The 22597-nt window shown below is 39.3% G+C and overlaps 1 protein-coding gene across 3 annotated transcripts in view; it reads right to left on the bottom strand.

The window, feature by feature from the left end:
- The window catches only part of UACA (uveal autoantigen with coiled-coil domains and ankyrin repeats), a 95823-nt gene that overhangs the window by 26226 nt on the left and 47000 nt on the right, over nt 1-22597 (bottom strand). Inside the window, exons 1-8 of one of the 3 annotated variants that reach the window (XM_043554025.1) lie at nt 19896-20525; nt 17589-17722; nt 12675-12763; nt 9670-9734; nt 8843-8900; nt 4812-4882; nt 4606-4712; nt 1155-1336 (exon numbers count right to left, since the gene is read on the bottom strand). In XM_043554025.1, coding sequence (XP_043409960.1) covers nt 1155-1336; nt 4606-4712; nt 4812-4882; nt 8843-8900; nt 9670-9734; nt 12675-12763; nt 17589-17722; nt 19896-19934 — 745 coding nt within the window. In that variant the 5' untranslated portion in view covers nt 19935-20525. Of the gene's footprint in view, nt 1-1154; nt 1337-4605; nt 4713-4811; nt 4883-8842; nt 8901-9669; nt 9735-12674; nt 12764-17588; nt 17723-19116; nt 19214-19895; nt 20526-22597 lie in introns of those variants that run through there. The other 2 variants (XM_043554026.1, XM_043554024.1) reach the window with 2 other exon arrangements.

Genomic DNA, 22597 nt, shown 5'->3' with positions numbered 1-22597 from the left:
CGCTAGGAAGTGGAGGCAATTGCAAAATACGAAATTTTAAACACTTTTAAATTGGAAGGTAATTTGTCAATATATATCAAAAGCTTAGAGAAATGTGTATATCCTGAGACCCATGATTCAATTTCTAGGAACTGATCCTAAGACTTATAAAAATATGGTAAAACATTTATGCATAATGACAGTCACTGAATTGTTATGCATATTAGTAAAAACTATAAACTTAAATGACACATACAGAAAATTGCTTAATTAAATTAAACTTAAATATATGGAATTTTAGGGGCACCTGGATGGCGCAGTCGGTTAGGCATCTGACTTCGGCTCAGGTCATGATCTCATGGTTCATGAGTTCAAGCCCTGCATCGGGCTCTGTGCTGACAGCTCAGAGCCTGGAGCCTGCTTTGGATTCTGTGTCTCCCTCTCTCTCTTTGCCCCTTCCTCACTCATGCTCTGTCTGTCTCTCTCAAAACAAATAAATATTAAAGAACATATGTGGAATTTTATGCATTAATAAAAATCACAATATAGACAAAATGTTTATCTAGGAGGGAAAACTCTTCACCATTTATTACACAAAAAATAACCTGCAGCTCACTGTAAGTGAGCTTAATTTTACGCATAGGCAAAAGACTGAAAGGCTATTCCTCAAAATAGTAATAAGGAGTCTTCAATGGTAGGATGAGTAACTAATTCTACTTGTGCTTTTCTGTATTTCCCAATTTCTCTTTCATAAAGATAGAGAAATTCTTGGTACAGGTATCTGATAAATATTGGTTGAATATTTTATATACATGTTTAAACAAGGATTCTTTCTTTAAAACTTTTTAAGTAGAAAAGGTCAGCGCTACAGCCCTCCTCGTCAAAAAAATACGTATATACTAGTAAAACGCACTGGATTTGGCTCTTTGTCCCATTGAACTTACTCCACAGAATGGGGTTTACTCAATCAACTGGCCAATATATGCACCAAACACACTGCTCCAAACAAGTGACTGCTAAAATAAAAAACGCAAAGCTGCGGAACAGAGGGAGACAGACCGATGACGCGCATCATGAAGTAAGGTTTTGCTTCTTACAAACTGTGGTTCCACCATCTAAATCTTTCAAGGCTGCTCTTTATTAAGCTAGACATTTCTAGTTACTTTGCTACCTACCTTTGTTGGTATTTTCCGATGCAGTCTTCAGTAAACTTAGGATGTCCAGATTGTCACCAATTCTTGCATAGTAAGAGCTGTCATGGCCCAGGGCATCCAGCAAGCTTACATCAGCACCATTTTTGATTAAGACTTCTACAGCATCTTTACAACCATACTCACAACCTAGCATGAGAGCAGTTCTAAAAGAGAAGACAAGAGGCACAAAAGACCTTGAGAAAGATCCAAGAAGATATTTCAGAAACCTTCCAGGGGCTCCCTTCTTAAAGAATAAGTATTACTTATTAGGGGCGTTTGGGTGGTTCAGTCGGTTAAGCGTCCGACTCTTGGTTTCGGCTCAGGTTATAGCTCACGGTTCATGAGTTTGAGTCCCGCATCAGGCTCTGCAATGACAGTGCAGAGCCTGCTTGGGATTCTCTCTCTCCCTCTCTCTCTCTCCCACTCCCCCCACCCCGCCTCTCAAAAAAATAAAGGAACTTAAAAAAAAAAAAAAAAGAATAGGTATTACTTTAAAAAGTCATACTTGTTATACAAACCGATTTTACCTCATAGATTTAGCTTCTATTTTAACTTCATCACATTTACAAAAACATTTGCTGTGTGTCTTAGTTTGCAGAACTGAAAGCCTCACATCACCTTACATACGCTTGTTGCTGCCGCTGCCGAACTCACCGCAAAATCTTCCAAAACGGATACCGTCACCCATCCATTCAAAACCCATAGCTATAAACCCACACTATGCGAGTCCCTTCATGAACTGAACCTTGTATCATGCAAACCTCTTCACAGCGTCCCTTCTACTCCAAAACCAGAATCAGATTCCCGTTCTGATTTCTCTCCTCGGAAGAGCTTGCCTTCTCCTAACCGGGGACCTTCGCAACCTCACACTTAATTTCAAAACCTGCCTCCTCTATAAACCTTCCTCCACTATCCCCATTATCATGGACCACCGTAATAGGATCATTAGCACTGAAACCCTTTGCAAATAGTAATAATGTAATTACACAACTGAATCATCATGGAGATGTGGAAGGACGCTGGAAATTATTTTGTTCCATTCCTAGTTTTACTGCTGAGGAAACTAAAACATAACGAAATAGAGTGACTTATCCTATGTCCACTGTCTTTGACTGTGAACATTGGATTTTGTAAGGAAATGGACTCTTGCCTTATTCTTTTTTTTTTTTTTTAATTTTTTTTTTTTTTTTATCTTGCCTTATTCTTTGTATACTCTGTTTCTCTTCTCACTCCCCAGTAGTTGCTGGAATACAATTTTATATCCACCAGGCACCAACAAAGTTTTTTTTTTTTTTAATTAGGGGAAAAAATGTTATAGATAAGACAGGAAAATAAAGAAATACAGAGTGTCAGAAACTAAGATTTTAATTTATTTTTAAAGCCATCTGCTACCTAGCCTATTTAATACACATTGCCCTACCTTACTCTGTGTGTGTGTGTGTGTGTGTGTGTGTGTGTGTGTGAGAGAGAGAGAGAGAGACAGAGAGACAGAGAGAGAGACAGAGAGAGAGACAGAGAGAGAGAGAGAGAGAGAGAGAGAGAGACACTCAAGTGCTTGGGAAAATATAAGATTAAAAAATAATAATAACATGGATCAACCAGATCATCCCTCTCCGATCCTAAACTTTATTTTTAAACCAAGTGTTCTTAGTCATGCTTAGAACCAGATTATAGTATCTGCAAAAACAAAGTAATGCAAAAAAGCCACTTCCTTAATAATCACATTAATGATTTAATTGCTTAAGAATTTCCTCCTTTGAGAGGTCTGAACAATACAAACAAGTAGAACTATAAAATCTGACATCTAAAGACTATTTTATTATACTTATCTGCCTCTAGTGAAATACAAAAAACAGGATACATGTTTAGAGGAATAAAACTAAGTCAAACGAAAGCAAAAATTTTACCAGTCATCATTTACAAAACGCCAAAAATGTGTTATAAATTATTGTAATGCTTCAACTAGGGGATGGGATGCATTTCAGATACTTCGTTGTCAGAAGCGTGACCATGAACATGAGAATTAATGCAGCGCCACAATACACTAGACCTACAGGAGGGGAAACGGAGAATTACAGACAGAAAGGGCTAGTGCACACCAAATAAAATGACATCGGACACAGAAGCAAAAATAAATGCAGGGAACCTCGGGGTACAGAAAGCAACTCGGTTTCAGAGAAGGAGACAGCACTATGCCCAGGCGGGGTAAGGAGAGGGAGCACGTTGGGGAAGTCTAAAGAGAAAAACGGCAAGCTCCAGGACACCCAAGAACCTTTCCTCTCAAAAGATTCACTAACGAAGAAGCAGACTGTAGATGTAATTTTTTATTCCTGTCCCCCATATCTTATTTGAGCACATTTCTCGTTGAAAATTGTTTTAAAACTTTTTTTTTTTTTTTGGTTCGGTCTTACATATTAATCCTTTATTTATTTTTTTTTGATGGTGCATCATTAATTTTTTTTAATGTTTGTTTGTTTATTTATTTTAAACATAATTTATTGTCAAGTTGGCTAACAGCAGCCCCTCTGGAAAACAGTGTGGTGGTTCCTCCAAAAATTAAAAACAGAACTACCCTACAACCCAGCAATAGCACTACTGGGAATTTATCCAAAGGATACAGGAGTGCTGACGCATAGGGGCACATGTACCCCAATGTTTACAGCAGCGCTTTCAACAATAGTCAGATTATGGAAAGAGCCTAAATGTCCATCCACTGACAGATGGATACAGAAGATGTGGTTTATATATACAGTGGAATAACTACTTGGCAATGAGAAAGAATGAAGTCCTGCCATTGGCAGCAACGCGTGGATGGAACCGGAGGGTATGAGGCTAAGTGAAATAAGTGAGAGAAAGATCTGTTTTCACTCATATATAGAACTTGAGAAACTTAAGAAGACTTTAAAATAGGGGCGGTGCTTGGTGGCTCAGTCAGTGAAGCAACTGACTCTTGATTTCGGCTCAGGTCACGATCTTGCAGTTTGTGGTATCGAGCCCCACATCAGGCTCCGTGCTGACAGTGCAGAGCCTGCTTGGGATTCTCTTTCTTTCCCTCTCTCTCTCTACCTCTCTCTCTCTCTCTCTCTCTCTCAAAATAAATAAATAAATGATAAATAAATAAAAATTCTTTAAAAAAATAAAGTAAAAATAAAATAAATAAGTGGGACATGATTCCTCTTTCTTCAGTTTTCTGACCTGAACACAGGCTCCAATCACTGCTTGTATTCCACATTTACCCTGTCATCTTCCCCTATTTCCCTCTCCTTCCTTCATTAGACTCTGGGGAAAAAAGGGGGAAAAAAAAAAAGAAGTAGGTGCTAATTCCAAGGAAGGGGAGATCTAAGGGGGAATGGAAAAGCCAAGGCACAGCGGCAGAGTTTCAGAGTCGCTGCAAATCCAGCTGGAGTCTGCAGAGCTGTGATAAAAGGGTTACCTGTTTTGTTTGTCTCTGGAATTAATATCCGCCCCTTTATCTATCAGCATTTGACAAATTGTTGGCCTACACATCTGAGTGGCCAGAACCAGTGGTGTCCGCCCATCCTAAGCAACAAGAAAAATACAACAGCATCAAGACAACAAATCTCCCAAAGCATAAAAGGCAGAATACTTGGATTGAAATGAGAATATAAACTGACTTACTACATCTTTGGCATTCACTGAGGCCCCGTGGTCACAAAGCAGCTGAATGCTAGAGGGACAGTCGGCCATGGCTTTGAGGAACAGAGGAAAATGATAAATGGTGAACATCTGGTGGTAAGACACATGGTGCTTTGCTACGTCCATAAAAGGCGTAAGTTCTTCCATTTCTAAACTACCGAGCTTCACATCAGCTGCTCTCAGTTTAGTACAAGTACCCATTTTCTCTCTGAAAATGGATTAGACAAGATCATTTCATAAATGTTGTATAATGTATTGGGACTAAGGAATATTGTCACCCTTGCAGAAGACAACATGCTGCTACCCTACAGGTAAACATGGAAAATAAAAATAAATTTTCTACTTAGAATGTATTCTTAAATGTGGCTTAATCCTTGAAGGGTTAGCTCAATTATTTTTTCAATGAATCATATTCAGTTGTTTATAGAAGAGTCACAGTAAATAAGGTTTGACTCATATAATTCATATTTCCTTTTAAAAGCAGAGACTGCAATGTCTGCCCTTAATGATGCAAAGCAGAGTCACTTTCCTAAAAATTCTATTACAAAACCACACACTGCTTCTCCTCTGACCAACACTGGAGTTCATTATTTGTATTAGAAAAAAAATTATTGTTAACTTCATAAAAATAGGATTGTGTTTCAACTCCCCATGAGTTTTTATTAAAAGTTTTTATATTATTATTAACAAATACTCCCCATGAGTATTCATTAGGAGTCAAGACTAGACTATTACCCACAAAAAGTGCAAAGTCAGCATTCTTGTGTGTGTGTGTGTGTGTGTGTGTGTGTGTGTGTTAAATTAAACAGAATAAAACCAAATATAAGAAAATCAAGTACATTTCATTTATGCTGTCTTTAATCCAGCAAGCCTTTTATATAAAATACAAAATCAGTCTTAAAAAAAGAGAGATAAATTGAAGCTGAATACATTAATTCAGGAATTATAAAATTAACAACCATTCGGGCCCAATTAAAAGTAAGAATGAGGGGCGCCTGGGTGGCTCAGTCGGTTAAGCGTCCGACTGCAGCTCAGGTCACGATCTCGCGGTCCATGAGTTCGAGCCCCGCGTCAGGCTCTGGGCTGACGGCTCAGAGCCTGGAGCCTGCTTCCGATTCTGTGTCTCCCTCTCTCTCTGCCCCTCCCCCGTTCATGCTCTGTCTCTCTCTGTCCCAAAAATAAACGTTAAAAAAAATAAATAAATAAAATAAAATAAAATAAAATAAAATACAATAAAATAAATAAAAGTAAGAACGAAAAAGTGTAAAGCATAGCAAAGGCCAGAATTACAATATGGTGAACCAGGAAAGTCAGTACTAAAGGTGCTATGGTGGAGAGTGGCAGCTGTTCATCAAACTGTGGTCACCCTTTCTTCCATGGTGATAAAGTTGTGCTGGGAGCATGGCAGCTCACCTGGAGACCACAGTTCCCAGACTTCTTTGCATGCGGGCATGGCCACATGCATTAGATCTCACCAGCGGAATGTGACAGGAGTGACGTGTGCTACTTTCTGGCTCTAGGGCTTAAAAGTGTGGTTTGTACATTCCTCCGTGATCTTTCCCCTTCCTGTTAGCAGGAAAACACAAGTGCCTGCTATCAGCTTCAGCCTTATAGATGAGGACGACACCCTAGGCAACAGCAGAACTGCAAAGTGGAAGACATCTGGGTCCCTGAATGACCATATGGTACAGAGGCACAAGCCAATCTGAACACCAGGACTATGACACGAGAGAAAGCAATTGCTAGGCTGTTGGTTTTTTTAAGCCACTGTTATGTTATGGTGCCTTTGTCACAGCAGACTAGTCTTAGCCCTAACTAAGACAAAAACTGCTATCAGGAGTTAGGTGCTATTACAACAAATACCTAAACGACATGGCACTGGCTTAGTGGCTGGATACCAGGTGGCGAATAAACATATTTCAGGCTAGAGGTCTTGTGATTTTTCTCATGCCGTGGCAAAACATTTGAAAGAGCTATCATCCATGATAGAAGCGTATCATGTGGCTACGGAGCCTTTCCAGGTGACTACAGAAGGGGTACCGTGTGTCTATGGAGCCCTTCTAAGTGAAGCAATAGAAAAGGGCCAAAATTTTGGTGCATGTTGGCAGCTGCTTACTACTTTTGGTGAGGTATTACAAGCAAGAGATGAGGTCAAGCAAGACTCAGCCAGTTTATGAACAGAGATAAAAGGGAATAGAGAACATCTAGATAGCTGGGACCTTAGAGATGTGGGGAAGCCAACTGTTTCTCTATATCAAACAGCAAGAGAGAAACTATTGTTGGTCACAGATTTTCTCAAGGACTTCCCAATAAGGAGAAAAGAAAAAAAAATCTAGTCTTGGAATAAACAACATCTTAAGGATACTATAATCCCATTCAAGGGTATGATTTCAGATGGCTTAAAGGTGGCAACCATTAAATGAGGCAGGGAATCGTGAGCCTACAAATAAGGACAAGAAATAAAGGAGGCTTAAGAACTTTGTGTCCAGAAAACAACTTCGAAGACAGACGTATGGAAGTAGCTGGTGATGAATAAACCAGAAAGTCCACCAAGGCTTTCTAGGAACCGTACTACACAAGGTCCCAGAAGCCCAGTCTGCTAACACTCATGATTGTTCTAGCCCTTAAGCTGCCTCTACAGAGGACATGCTCTCTGCCGTGCAATTTATCTGTGACCCTAGAGAATAATGGACAAGGAAGAACCTCCCAGAAGGCGGAGCTAGGGCCTGTAGAGAACAATGGATAAGACATTTCTCCTCAAGACCAAAAACCACAGAGGCATCATTGAGAGGCTCAACTGACAATCTATGTGAAAATGCTCTGCAAGTAACCACTATCTTATACAAAAAGAAAAGAAGAAAAAAATCATTGCGTAAAAAATTAGACTATCCTAAAGCACATAAAATGTTTTTTAAAACTATAAAAAAGGGGCACCTGGGTGGCTCAGTCGGTTGAACGTCTGACTTGGGCCCAGGTCATAATCCCACATTTCATGGGTTCTGGCCCCACGTAGGGCTCCATACTGACAGGCTCGGAGCCCCAGAGCCTGCTACGGATTCTGTGTCTCCCTCTCTCCCTTCCCCTCCCCCGCTCACACTCTGTCTCCCAAAATAAATAAACGTTTAAAAAATTATTTAAAAAACTAAAATAAAGATACCAAAGTTTGAAGGAAATTTGCAGTTTATTGCATTTTTCATTCAGACCACTTTCCTCTACTGCAGAGATTCCATAAACATGAAGAGAGAAGGTAGCTATTTTTCTTTCCTTTGGCCTTCCAACAAAATGTAGGAATGTCAGACTTAAGAGTCAGGCCAGAGGTCAGACTGTTGAACATTCCAAAAATACTTTCATACTTAACCTTTGCCTTGAAGACACCTAAAGAATAATGCAGATAAACTTAGATCCATAAGTATGCATAATAAACTCTGTGAAATTACTAGGACAAATCTTTTTTTAAAAAAACAGCACATTATAGAAACATGAAAATCAGCACTGAGACCTAAACCAACAGATATCACCACCATTAATTAAGAAATTACTACATGCCAGGCACTATTTATGATTTAATTAAAACCACTTACTGCAGTAGTATTAACTTCATTTTGCAGATGAGAAAAATGATGTTCAGACATGCTAATTAGGTAAAAGTAGTTTTTAAGAAAAAGAAAAGTCATCTTCCCATTTCTCCTACCAGTTCCTCTGCTCCTCTCATAACACACACACACACACACACACACACACACACACACACACGGTGCCTGGAGCTCCTTGAGAGCAGGATCATGGTTTATTTATCTTTGGACTTTGGATATCTAGCAAACTAGCCCGGAAACGTTGGCTGAATCTTTTTAAGCTGTACAATCAAATAAATTTCAAATCTGCATAAACAAAAACTTCGTAATGTTGTTTCTCTGCGAATCATACAAATACATACGTTAAAACTTTGAAATTAATTTAAACGCCTAGCCGTTTCAACGAATAATTGCTTCTGTCCAAGCGCGACCTTCGCTCACCTGCGTCATGAAGTGCGGTTCTCCCCTGCAGGTCTACATGCTCAGTGGGACAATTGTACTGTTAAAACACAGAAACTCAGTCATCTGGGAGAGTTTTACTTTACAGTTAAATATCTAGACTCAAATGAACAGCTGTTATTTAATCTTAAAATATTCCATTTATCAAAAAAAAACTAAACGTCTACTAGACAAGCCACTAAATATTTTGACATGAAACAAATAACATTATACTGTAAAGTTGAGTTTTTCACCAAACAGGAAAACATATGGTACATTATAATAGCATGGGATGCAGAGACTGTTATTGTTTGGGTGTTTTTCTCACCAAGAGTTAAAATTTGAACTGAATCAGGAAAAACAAAGGAGGTCTGCTGTGAAACTTCGTGGCAACAACATTTATGGAAATGTATGGTGGGACCCTTTCCCACTAGTTCAAGGAATTCTGTGACTGCTTGACTACAAGTTTAACTAATGGCATTCATATCATATAGTCTAAGTGCCTGATGTTTATATAGAAATATAGAGAGCCTATGTTGTATCACTTTATGTCACAGCCTAGACAACAGAAAACTCCAGTCTCCAGCTAATGTCAACAGGAAGGTCAAGCCTTTGTTATTTATTTTTAATACACCGAGTTATGCGATTCACTTCCCTCAGAGTTTCTGCTCTTTATTGTTCACGTTCTTTCACAAACGATGGGAAAGATACTACGTAAGTCAAAATTAGCCCACTATTTTCTTTGATCTCAAATTCCAAAAACACATTGAAAACACGTCTATTATTTGTAGTCAAAATAATAAAGCTGAAGTATTAACCACTTTTCCTACCTGTAGAAGTTTTTGTAGACACAATGCATGCCCATACTTCGCAGCCAGGTGAAGAGCATTTCTTCCTAGAAAAGAAATAATTAAAGACATCCACGGAGGGTTATTTCCTTCACGCGTGAATTTTCCAAAGAAATGGGACTCATTTTTCCAACATTAGTTGACAGGACACTTAACTTATCAGCACGCTTTCACTCGGGTCGATATTTTAATAAGAGATAATATACACGCCAACACAATGAAGGGGGTAAGAAAAATTAAACATATAAATCCATAAAGAGCAAGAACTTTGCCATAGTCATCACTGTATCTCCAATATCCACAGTAGTGCCTGAGACAGAGTAAGTAAGTTAAGTCGGCACAGGAAAGAAGGGAGGGAGGGAGAGGAAGAGAAAGAGAAAAAGAGAATGGGGACAGGAGAGTGAGAAACATACCTAGATTTCTCATAATAATTCCAAACAGGCAGTGTGGACACTAAAGTGCAAGAAGGTAAGAGACCTAAATGAAAGAAACTAATTTTCAACTAAAATTCAAAGTTCATTAGGACTGTGTCTCTGAAAATAAGACAACTTGTTCAAATATAATGTGTATTAAATGTGAAAATTTAGGGGTGCCTGGTGGCTCAGTTGGCTAAGTGTCCGACTCGTGATCTCAGGTCATGATCTCGCGGTTTGGGAGATCAAGCCCCACATCGGGCTCTGTGCTAACAGCGTGGAGCCTGCTTGGGGTTCTCTCTCTCTCACTCTCTCTGCCCTTCCTGCTCTCTCTCTCCTTCTCTCTCTCAGATACACAAATTTTTTTTTAAATGTGCAATTTTAAAGGAAATTATCATCTGAAAGATTAACTCTGAATACTGATCCAGAACAAATTAGCAGTGAGTCCGGGTCTTTAAACGGGTACAGGTACAACATACTCATCCATACCTAAATATCCCTGAATTACAAATAAGACAGATGTGATGATTTCAAATTTCAATTTGTTACTGTTCATGGGACAAGTTTCCTAGAGCTTTTACACTGCGAAAATTGACAAGAAAAACTGTCACATTTACATGGAAAGTAAGAGAGAGTATGGAGTGGGACGGTGGGGGAAGGCACAGTGGTGACAGTCCCTGGTACTCAACAAACTGCCATAGAAACTTGACCAGATAAAAACGTCAGGTAGGTATTTCCTTAGCCAAATCCAAATCCAGCCACTTGAGAGGACAGAGTAAAGAAATTAAGGAAACATCAAAATCTAAAGCACAACACTATGAATTACACCCAACACTATGAATGACACTATGAATGCCTACCTGGTAAGACCTGGGTCACAAATACCTCAAAACCCAAACCACACTAACTTGAAATCTGGTTATCTTTCACCTACGTTTGTACTGGTAACAAATCAAGGAGTTAAGATAAAATACATACCATTTTTTAATTGAATTGTTTTCCAATATCCACATCTGGACTACAACTGACAATGTGACAGCAAATGAGACAAGGTCCTTGCCCTGAGGACAGGACAACTCGATGGAGAAAAATACTAAACCAAAGTAAATAAAAGTATAACTGGACAACAGCAAAAACAAAAGACAAAGAGTTGAAGCAGAGTAGGCTGGAATGCTGCACATGAGATGATGTCTGCTGAGCCTGGGAAAGCAACTGAACCTATCTTCTCTGAAGGCGGGAGGGCAAAAGTCACTAGATCGGCCACTAGGCAAAAATACCCAGAGCGGAAAGAACACAGACAATACATAAGAAAGATGCTTGTTTGAATGAGAATCAGCACAATATCTACATAAAGTCTAAAGAGTTCTAAAGAGATACACGGTTAGTCTGAAATTTCTAAAGCTAAATATTCCTCCACACCAATGGAATGCTTTTGTAAATAATTAACATATTCTTCTGTTCGTTCAGAGGTGGCAGATGAATAGAGTTTGTTCTTCGATTTAGAAGCTGACACATCTTTAGGTGAAGATCTTCCTCACTAACTCACTGAGATCTCTCTATCCCTCTACCTCCCTTCCATTTCTAAACACGATGCTGGTTTAACTGTAATGTATTTATTTGTCTATATACGGAACCACAGGATAAAATATGAAAGTTGTTAAGGAAATTCTCTGTTCTAGGTCACCTCCTATATTTATTGAATAACAAAGTAGAACTGCAGAGAAATAAGCTGTCGAGACAACGGAGAGCGGTCATCCTGAGAAAACCAGCGTGCGCATCGAAGAAAGACAATGGCTATCTTCACATGCTTAAAGGTCTATCCTGTGATGTGCAGACAAACTTAGGCTGTACGAGTTTGAAAGACAGACATGGGTACGACTACATATAAGCAGAAGGCACAGAAAGAACCAGACTTCAAACTGTCTACAAAAAATGTTTTTTTCTAAATGTAGCTAACCAAATACAGCACAGGCTTCCTTGCACGGCATAATGGTAAAGGCAGACTCCGGTCACAGCTCATCCATTGAAGGACCCTGGGCAAGTCAGTGAATGGCTCAGTGCCTCACAGCCTCCCTGGGATGGTGTGAGGACAGAATGAGTTGGCACGTGTTCGTGTGCTCAGCAGAGTAGCAGGTGATGTGAGTGGCAGCTCTCCTTGTTATGATCATTAGTGGTAACGCTGTTGTTGTCATGAGGCCGTTAGTTCCCCGTCACGAGAAATGTTCAACCCAACGCTGAACAACGGCATGACAGCAAGAATTCATATACTCGAGGCTACAGGAGTAGAATCTAAATGGCCCCTAAAGGTCCTTCAAAACCTGAAATTTTAGGATTCGGGAACACTACCAAGACCAGCACTTGACTTCAGTTCAGCAACCCTGTCTCCGCACTTCCCTGTACTTCACCTCTTCCCATCGACGATACCTCAGAAGTAAACTTTTTCTTAACTATTTAAAAAGAGAAAATTAAGGACTTCTCTTTTTAAGTCACGTTCGGGTCTGATTAAGAACATCAGCAGTGGACAAGGCTTGTCCTCTCTTTTTGTTGCACAACTGACTATGGAGGCAAACCCACCTGCAGTGTCAGTGGTTGTAATATCAACTCCATGGATAAGAATGGCATTCAAACATTCAAGATTCCCTTTTGAGGCCACAACATGGAAGCTAAACAAAAAGAAAATATTTGTTATGCACAGAAACTACTAAATGTCAACTTAAATGTTACATCAACGTCACCTTTTATTCAACACACACACACACACACACACACACACATGTTTTAAAGGCTACATTAAAACACCTATATATTTTATGTCAGAAAAAGAAACCTATCACTTATTACTGAAAAACTAATTTTAACCCAAATTTACATAAGGAGCCAAAACCTCCTAGAAATAGCTCCTTGGAACCAATGGAATATTCCAATGTTCAACAGTCTTAATAATAGAAAATGTATACAATAATACCGCTAACTCTACAGTTTATTATTCAGTAGCGAAGGCACTGGAGCTAGAAGTCTGATAGATGCACGGAAAATTTTCTATCAGATTATTTTGCTTAGTTTCAAATATACTGAAACTGCCAAGACAACTCAAGTTATCGCAGAATGCTAAGGCCAAAGACAATCAAAACACTTAATCCTTCTCTTTAGAATTATCAAATTAAACCTTGCAGAGAAAAGCCTTCAGGACAACAAACTAAGCAACGCTTGGAAAGCCATAAAAGTCATCTTCCCCAAAAGTACCAACAACTACCACCCATTCTTCCTTTTGTTCACAGACCTGTATGACTGGGCAAAGTTTCACACAAACAGGCATAAAGGCACAAGCTTCCTAATAAGGCAAGTAAAGGCTGCTTAAAAAACTTACTTTAGATCATCAAGTATTCCAGATACAGTGGAAAATATCCCATTGTTTCTTTGATCATCTAACACTTTATTAACCAACCAACCTGTACAAAAATCTTTGGGCCGGAGTAAGAACAGACAGCGACTGATTGACTATACTCCACCAAATCCAAACTGGCAGCTAAACACAGTAGGGCTTGCTAGCAAAGGATGTTGAAATCGGGTCAACATAGAACTGAACCCTAAATAAGGACAATAACCACTGTGAAGATGCCAGGAGATAAGGATGTGCAAGCTCTCTGCCAGGTGCCTGGATACAGACAAACTCTGAACACGCTCTCAAAAGGGGTCTTCCATAACCACGTCATCTAAAATGTCTATGATTCCCCATTCCCTGAAGCCTTAGTATGCCTACTTCCCCAATCCCTGCCTTTATTCTATGGAGAACTACGTATTATCGAATACACAAATTCAAGATTTATTTTCTTTACAGTCTTTCTTTATAATCTGTCACTCTCCTCCTACTCAAGTATAAACTCAACAAAAGCAGGGATTTTTGTCTGTTTTGCTTCCTATTACATTCCCCAGACCAATTTAAGTACCAGACAGATGACAGGCCCTCAAATATTTGAATAATTAAATGCCTGGAGTCGCGCTTGGGTGGCTCTGTTGGTTAAGCAACCAACTCTTGATTTCAGCTCAGGTCATGATCTCACAGTTCACGAGTTCGAGCCCTGTATTAGGCTCTGCACTTTGGGGATTCTCTCTCTCTGTCTCTCTCTCTCGCTCGCTCTCGCTCTCTGCCCCTTCCCCACTCATGCTGTCTCTCTCTTAAATAAACAAACTTAAAAAAAAAATAAATGCTCAGAGACAAAATCTGGAGATAGGTTGCAAATTCACTTCCAGATATTACAACACTCCGTCATGTGTCTCGACTAGTATTATCATGATGGATTTAAATGCAAACCAGACACCAAGCACTAGTAAGTAAAATAAAGGAGGTTTGTGTACAATTTGAATTCGAGAGACAGAGATATTTCTGATTAAAGGAATACGGTGTTCACAGGAATCAGATAAGTTCTCCTTACAGTGGAATTAAATTCCACTATAAATCTATAAGATTATAAATCTCTTTTCAATACCAAAGTAGGGAATTATACCGTGCAATGCACCATTAGAACCTTTTGAGGAACGGTAATTTCCTTCAAGCAAACACTTTTAGTCTCCCAACAATCTTGGAGGGAACATTTTTTTGTTTGTTTGTTTTCCTTTCTTAGCTCAAAAATTTGGAAGACTTCTTTCTTCAAAATAAATCAACTGGGGCGCCTGGGTGGCTCAGTCGGTTAAGCATCCAACTCTTCATCTCGGCTCAGGTCATGATCTCATGGTTCATGAGTTTCCGAGGCCTGTGTTGGGCTCTGCCTGTTTGGGATTCTCTCTCTCTCCCTCTCTCTCTCTCCCCTGCTCACTCGCTCTCTCTCTCTCTTTCTCGCTCTCTCTCAAAATAAATAAATAAACTTAAAAAAAAAAAAAAGGAAAAACAGATCAACATTACACTGATGATGTACCAAAGGGCAGAATTCACAACAAATCTACAATGCATTATTAATGCAGATGTGCTATAAATAGCACACTTCAGAAAGAAGACATATCGATCACTAACTTGTATACAAAGAGTCGTAAAGGAAATCTGAAAAATTAGTTTGTAGAAATACTCTTTTTCAATATAAAAAAATCAACTTTAAGCTGTCTTTTTATTTATTTATTTATTTATTTTTTCAGTGTTTATTTTTTGAGAGAGACAGAGAGACAGAGCAGGGTAGGGGCAGAAAGACACAGAATCCAAAGACACAGAATCCAAAGCAGGCTCCAGGCTCTGAGCTGTCAGTACAGAGCCCGACATGGGGCTCGAACTCACAAATCGTGAGATCTTGACCGGAGCCCAAGTTGGAGGCTTAACCAACTGAGCCACCCAGGCGTCCCAGAAGCTGTCTTTTTAAAAACAAGACCTGTATTTGTGTTTCCACAACAGGAAACCCAGGTAATACGGGACAATGGGAAAAACCACATAAACCGTTACGACATCTGTGTGAGGGCATCCGTAAGCTAACAAGATAGTGAAAAATATCTAGACCAGGATGCAGGGAAGGAGAGAGGCCCAGAGAGGCGAGGGTGGTATCTGAAACCATTTTTTGCCAAGGAGCATTTACTGATTCCAGAGAAAACAGCTGGGAGCCAAACAAACGTCACTTCTGACAGCCTTAGGGGACAGAGGGACAGCAATTGGTATCTGACTTTCCAAGTGGCAGTGGAGATTTCCGGTGACTCTGTCCCATTTTGCTTTGGCAATGGGCTGAACCCTAGGAGAGAGGTGAACAGGAAGAAAACAAGTCCTTGCAGTGACTATGGCTAGGCTTCAAATATTTCATTTCTGAAACTGGACTGAGGTCAAGAAGCACAGGTTACTTTGGTCTTAAATTTCAAAATTAAAAACAAAAAAAAAGAAACAAGTCATTCAAAACGAACTCACTTTTGTAATTACATAATATACAGAAAGCATATTTGTAACATGTCCTATACACAAAATGCTTTTGGAAGCATACAGTTTGTATGCAATTTAGGAAGAATACAGTTTGTGTGCAAGGAGCAAAAGGAAAATATTTTATCCCATGAATCCTAAAAGACTTCTATTTCCTGCAGTGAAAACCTTAGAGACTAGAACTACTCACATATTTCACAAACTAAAGTTCATAGTTCATCAAATTACACCAGATTTTTCTAACTCTGACCATCAATACCAATAATTTCACTCCAAACTGAACCTCAGATTTAAAAGACATTAACAGCAATCATTCATTCAAAACATCCAAAGCATGGATAGGCAGAACTGAAGAAATCAGGTTTCACTGAAGATTTTCATCCCAAAGATTTCCTGTATCTTCTAACATGTTGGCATTTGGGAAAAAAGAAACACGAGAAACAAAGTCACTTCTGGATGTTAAATTTTTACTGTTTATACTGTGAGCCCTAAAAATAGCTTAAAATTTAGCAAAAATAGGAGCAGGACTCAAAATAACTAATGTTGTCACAGCTATCAGACTGCCTACTTGATAAAACTGAGACAGCATTTAAAAACTTGGAACTTTTCAAACCTTACTGGTATTAAAAACCAACTTGATTTTTAAGTCGTGCTTTGCTATGTTTCCTGTACTTAAATATACAAGCATCCTAACGTATTGATCTATATCAAACTTTCACTGTCCACTTCCTAACATTCACTTCTATATTTAGTATCTGGCTTCCAGTTATAATATTCTAAATAAACTCATGAAAGACTGAGAGGAATTTTAGGAAATGAGACTTTTCACCTCTAACTTTGGAAGGTTTCCCAGAGGTTTTAACTGCTATAATTATAGAGCATGGTGCCGGACCATACACCTGCCCTTTAACCCAACTGCTCCCACCCTCAACAGGAAGGCAAGTGAAGAAGATTCGGGAGGGGCGGGAGGAAAGATAAGAAGGTCAACAAGCCAGTAGTCGTTCTCGGGGACCCCAAAGCCAAAGAGTGGGATCACTCCCTGTGCCTCCCTAAGACACACTAGTTATTCTGCCTCTTCTGTTCTACACATTCTTGTTTAAAATGATTACCGAATATAAAAACAGATCGGGAGTTGAGAGGAAAAGTCCGTGTAATTACAGAAAACTCTTCCAACACAGAAAACTTGGGGGTTCACATCCCAGCTCTGTGACTTTTCATGAGTTTAGACCAAGTTATTTAACCTCTGTAGACTTTCTCCTACTGCTTTCAGAGGGCCGCTGCAAGGATCAAACGGGATAAGGAATATGAAAAAGGTGATACGCAGAAATGCACCAAACAACCCAGGCTACGGTTTGCCATAGAGCCTAAACAACTAGACCACTGGGTCGTATTTTAGCGTTCTCGGTCTAGCTTGAAAATCTTTCAGATTGAGGACAGCTATTAGTCTATGATGTCTGAAAAGCAATGTGTGAAAGATTGTAGAGCATGGTTTTTGATCGAGGCTTTTTAAATTAATAAGTTGATAGCCACAATTCACAAATTTCACTTGTGTCCCAAGAGCATACCCAAATCCCCTTGGGGGAGTTAGCATCAGTAATACTTACGCAGATCTGCCCTCCACGTCTAGTTTGCCTGGATTGATGCCCTTTTTAGCAAGGATGGAGGAAACTTTTTCTACATCTCCCCTTTCTGCAGCTTTCATCAGTCGGTCATCATATTTATTCCAATCTGCTGCATGCTACAAAAAGAAAAAAAAAAGTAAATATGGCCTACTCTATATACTATATTAGCAAGACGTTCTAAAGCAGGAAGGAAGAGGAAGGAAGACAATACTGCATAATGTATCACTCAATGTCGAGTCGCATCCCACATTTCCTTCTCCCTGCTATGCCGACTTCACGAGAAGAGCTTCTCCAAACACCTGATATTCAAGAAGCATTTCAAACGACGCTTTTGAGAAAGGGCATGTTTCTCACGTTCTGTTTTCTTTGCCTTCAGAGCCAAGAAAGGAAATTAATAATTGCCCAAGACGTACCCCGTGCCAGGCAAACAACCCCCATAAACTAAAATCATCATCCCCATTTCACAAATGAGAAAAGTCAAGGCTCCAGGGACATTGAAAAACATAAGGGGCCAAACCCAACCAAGACTTCTCATGACTTCCAGAATCATGTGTCCTTCTCCTACTCTCTAACTCATACTTTCAGATTTGGCTCTGGTTACCTATCTCCCAAGACCTTAGATGCAGTGGAATTCTGTACACATTTTAAAACACCTCCCTCCCCCCACCTTATTTAAAAGATACTGTTGGGAATATATTTATAAATGCAAATTAGACACACACACACAGACACACACACGTACACTGTCTCTGTCTCAACACAGAAAGCAATTCATTAAGCTTACATATTAGAATAAAAAGAAACTTCTACATAGAACAAACTTAAAAAAAAAAGCCTCTAAAGTATTAACTACTTTAAAATCCTAAAATAATAGGATTACAGGTGACTTTCATTTTCTCCCTTCTTTTTTACATTCAACATACAAAAAAGATTTTTTTTTTAATATTAACAAAACTCAGTACATATATTTAAGAGGAAGATTAAAGGAAATTTTTTAAATAGGAGTATGTATCACATGATATACACCTTAATTGTATCAAGGTTATTTTCAGCTTTGGAGAAAATATATTCAAGACATTCCAAGGCCAATAACTTGGATTTTTTTCTTAGTAGGCAGAAATGTAGAACCCAGAACTAAAACATACATTATTTAAACAAGTAAGGTTTTAGCCTTTTAAAATATTATACAGTAAACTTACTGCTAAATTCTGTACTAAGCCCAGTATTATTTCCAGGACAAAGAAAGATGTACCTATTTTTCACTTAAACTTACAAAACAATTCCTGTGTCCACAAATACCATAACAAATCCCTGAGGGAGAAAAAATGAATCTCTTATATGAAGCATATCCTCTAAATGTTTCATCATTATGATTACTTAATATCACCTATCTCCTTCAAACGGCCACACAAAATCACCAGTCTTCTAGCTAAATAAGCAATGTCTTCCTGACATACTTAAAGAAAGTGAAACTGTATATGAAATTTGAATAGGAGAAAAAGATAAATACATGAAATTTTTAACCCACTCCTGAAGTGAAATGTTTCAATGGAATCCGGTTCAAGTACCTACACAGACTTCAGAATTGCTGCCTCTAAATCAGTTAAATTTGGAGATGAGCCCACTTCCGCCTAGCTTCAAAAGCACAAATTGTCAACTCTGAGACTCGCCCTGTTTATTGGCTCAAGGTCTAAACTACATTTTAGGCACCCCCTTCTTTAGCTTTAAAACCAAACAGTTTACAGACTCTCGACTGGGGAGTGGTAGTAGATGCAGGCTTAAGAGACTCTGTGTTTTCAAATGCCTAAGGGATTAAGTCACGTTTAACACACAAATACTGGCTCTAAATTGATTAGTTTATGCTTGCAGCTAAAACAATCTGTTTTATTTCCAATTAAACTTGCTGCTGGGGAAAAGAGTTATTGAAAACACTGAAAAAAAATTGTAAACTCCTAAAGTAAGGCTTTTTAGGAGATAGTTAAACATGACCAAAGTCTCATATTCTCATGTGATTTTTCAGTTCCACTCCACGAAGTGCCGTTTCCATTCGGTCCACTGTCAGTTAACAGAAACACTGCTCAATTACGAAGATTCTATTATGAGCTTCTGAAATCCAGAAAAAGAAACAAGAACTTTTGTTTTCTATCATTAACCCCAGCCTACTAATCAAACAGAAAGACAGTAAACAAGGAGACCAAAATTAATAAAACAGTAGTCCACTTTAAAAGAATACGGTTTGGAAAGCCTAACCAAGAATCTTTTGTTACGCTGCGCTACAGGGATACCTACTCTGTTCTTAGGAGCACAAGAAAACCAACAGTTCATCATAGACAGGATTTAGTTTCTTGTCGCTAGCAGCAAACGGCTTCGCCTTAGGTTACAAATCTCTGCAGCTCACAAAGCACGCCCTCAGACACAACTCCTAACCAGTGAATCCGTCCCTCGCTTTACAGATCTTCCTGCTCTACAATCTTCATGCTGTGCTACACTTAGCTTGGATCTCTAACGATACTTTCTTCGTCTTCGGGATCCTTCTCCGCCTTCATACCGCTTGAAAATTATCTTCCTTGCTGAACGGCCCTTGATTGCGAGCGGCCGGAGTCAGGTACCGTAACTCCTCCTGTTTCTTATTGTTTAGACGCTGTCTTTCAAAGCTGTCCCTTTCAGGGACTCTGCTGGAAAACCTGCACAGCACTCAACATCCTGCCTCAACACTGCAACCCAGACGCTGCAGTGCATGATAAAACTGTCCACCTCCGAATCCTCCTGTAAACAAGGGGTAGACGGTCTCCCATTGGTCAGGTTCTATTTTAGATTCCATAGGCCTTGACAGCTGAGTGATAGAAAAGAGCAGCTAAGAATATACTGTAAATGCATACTTCTCCTCTGAGTAATAAATTTCAGGTCTACTGGGGACAAATGACTCAAACACATTGTAAAACGTGCTTATTATACATCGCGCGACATCATGACAACACTGTTAAGAGACGAATTTGGTTATTCCACAAGACAACATTCGAAACCAGTTTCAGTCTTCGGATCTACCGTGAAGTTATATAACAGCCTTGATAAACAGGATATAAAATTCTATTTTAAGCAAATGTGTCGCACTTTAATTTAACACACAAACACATACAGAGTGACGCTTTCAAATTGTCTCCATTTTCCTTCATACCCCTGCCGGGCTTACTCTGCATACAACCAGGTTTCAGTTTACAACTGCTGCCAGTCTGTCTCCTAACATTTGAAACGAGAAGAGCAAGAGGCGTTGCCAAGACATTAAATAGACTGCATCATGATGAATACTTCCGGCAAATTTTAAATTTAACTCCGTACTCTTCATGTCTAAGTTTAGCACCCTGCCTGATACAACAAGTAAATATTTTACCAGTGGAAAGTCAAATTGTCTGGATTCAGGAATTTTTAAAAAAATACATTAACAACCTAGCGAGGCAAATAGATATTGAACACTGGGCTAGACGGTAAATAACACTCTATTTGGAGACAAAGCAGACGACTCCTCTACATTCTTTATGACGTTTGACATACTTGTACCAATGTTCCTTACTTTATCAAGGAAAATAACAAACATCCACAAGTTCCAGGGTGTTGTTCACCGTGTATAACCACAAGAGCGTGACAGTTTACGCTCCCTTCAAAAAGACCAATCTGGGAAAACTGTTTCATGGGAATGTAAAACATTCCAACACAAGTGTTTAGAAGAAGGAGGTAAGTGCTACACTATAGATCATGCTGCCAGTTAAAAGCTGTTACGAACTTTGGGGTGCCTGGGTGGCTCAGTCGGTTGAGCATCCGACTTTGGCGCAGGTCATGATCTCGCAGTTCGTGGGTTCGAGCCCCACGTCAGGCTGTGCTGACAGCTCAGAGCCTGGAGCCTGCTTCAGATTCTATGTCTACCTCTCTCTCTCTCTCTCTCTCTCTCTCTCTCTGCCCTTCCCCTGCTTGTGCTCTCTCTCTCTCAAAAATAAATTGAAAAACATTAAAAAAAAATTGTTCGGAACTTAAGCAATCCATTTCCTACTAAATTTAAAACATTAGGTGCATATTCTAATTATAAAATACATAAGGTCATACTCCATAATATATTATTTTTGAAACAATTATTTTTTTCCCCAAATCGCATCAGACATCACAATGGATTCTTGGCTCGACCCTGAGACTCCACCCACTCTATTTCACCCTTCTTCAGAGGAAATCTGGGATAAAATTCAGGCCCTGTTCTTTGGTTAACAAAGCAAGCACATTCTTTCTAGAAATAGACAGCCAAGGGAAAGGAAATAAAAAGGAGGAAATCTGTAATGAGTAATAAAAGCCATATAAGGAGCTGTTCACACTAAGGCTCAGGAGATGGGATTTATGTGCTCTCCTCCACTGTGGACATCCTGAGCCTCTCCACCCTCTGTCACAATCTCCTGTTCCCACTCTCACACCCTCTTTCCCAGCTATTTCTCAGAAACTCTAAGTCCCACCATTGCTTGTCCCCCGTGCCTGCAGGTTCTTCCCTCACTTTCTCCAATGGCACTTCCTCAGAGGGCTTTTCAAATCTCCAATCTAAACAACCCCAGCTTCACTCTACTCCCGCCACTGTTTTTTTTTTAAAGTAAGTTCTACACCCAACATGGCGCTTGAACTCACGACCTTGAGATCAAGAGCCGCATGCTCTACCGACAGAGCCAGCCATGCGCCCTTACTCCTACCATTCTTGACCTGCCCTGTTTTACTTTTCTTCGTAATAAATACCCATCAGTATCTGCCACTATATCATATGTTTATTTGTTAGCTTACTGCCTACGTCTGTTTTTGCTTTAAAAAGAATCAAAATAATCCAGGGGCAGGCTGAATTCAACAGCACATTATAAGGATCATGACCATATGGTGTCTATTGCTGAAATGCAAGGATGGTTCAACATATGAAAACTGATCAGTGTAATATACCACATCAACAGAATTAAGGATGAAAATCACATGAG

This window comes from Prionailurus bengalensis, chromosome B3 (genome assembly GCF_016509475.1).
Source record: "Prionailurus bengalensis isolate Pbe53 chromosome B3, Fcat_Pben_1.1_paternal_pri, whole genome shotgun sequence".
Lineage (NCBI taxonomy): Eukaryota > Metazoa > Chordata > Mammalia > Carnivora > Felidae > Prionailurus > Prionailurus bengalensis.
Note: the sequence above shows the minus strand (reverse complement) of the source record. Positions and strands in the feature narration are given on the sequence as shown.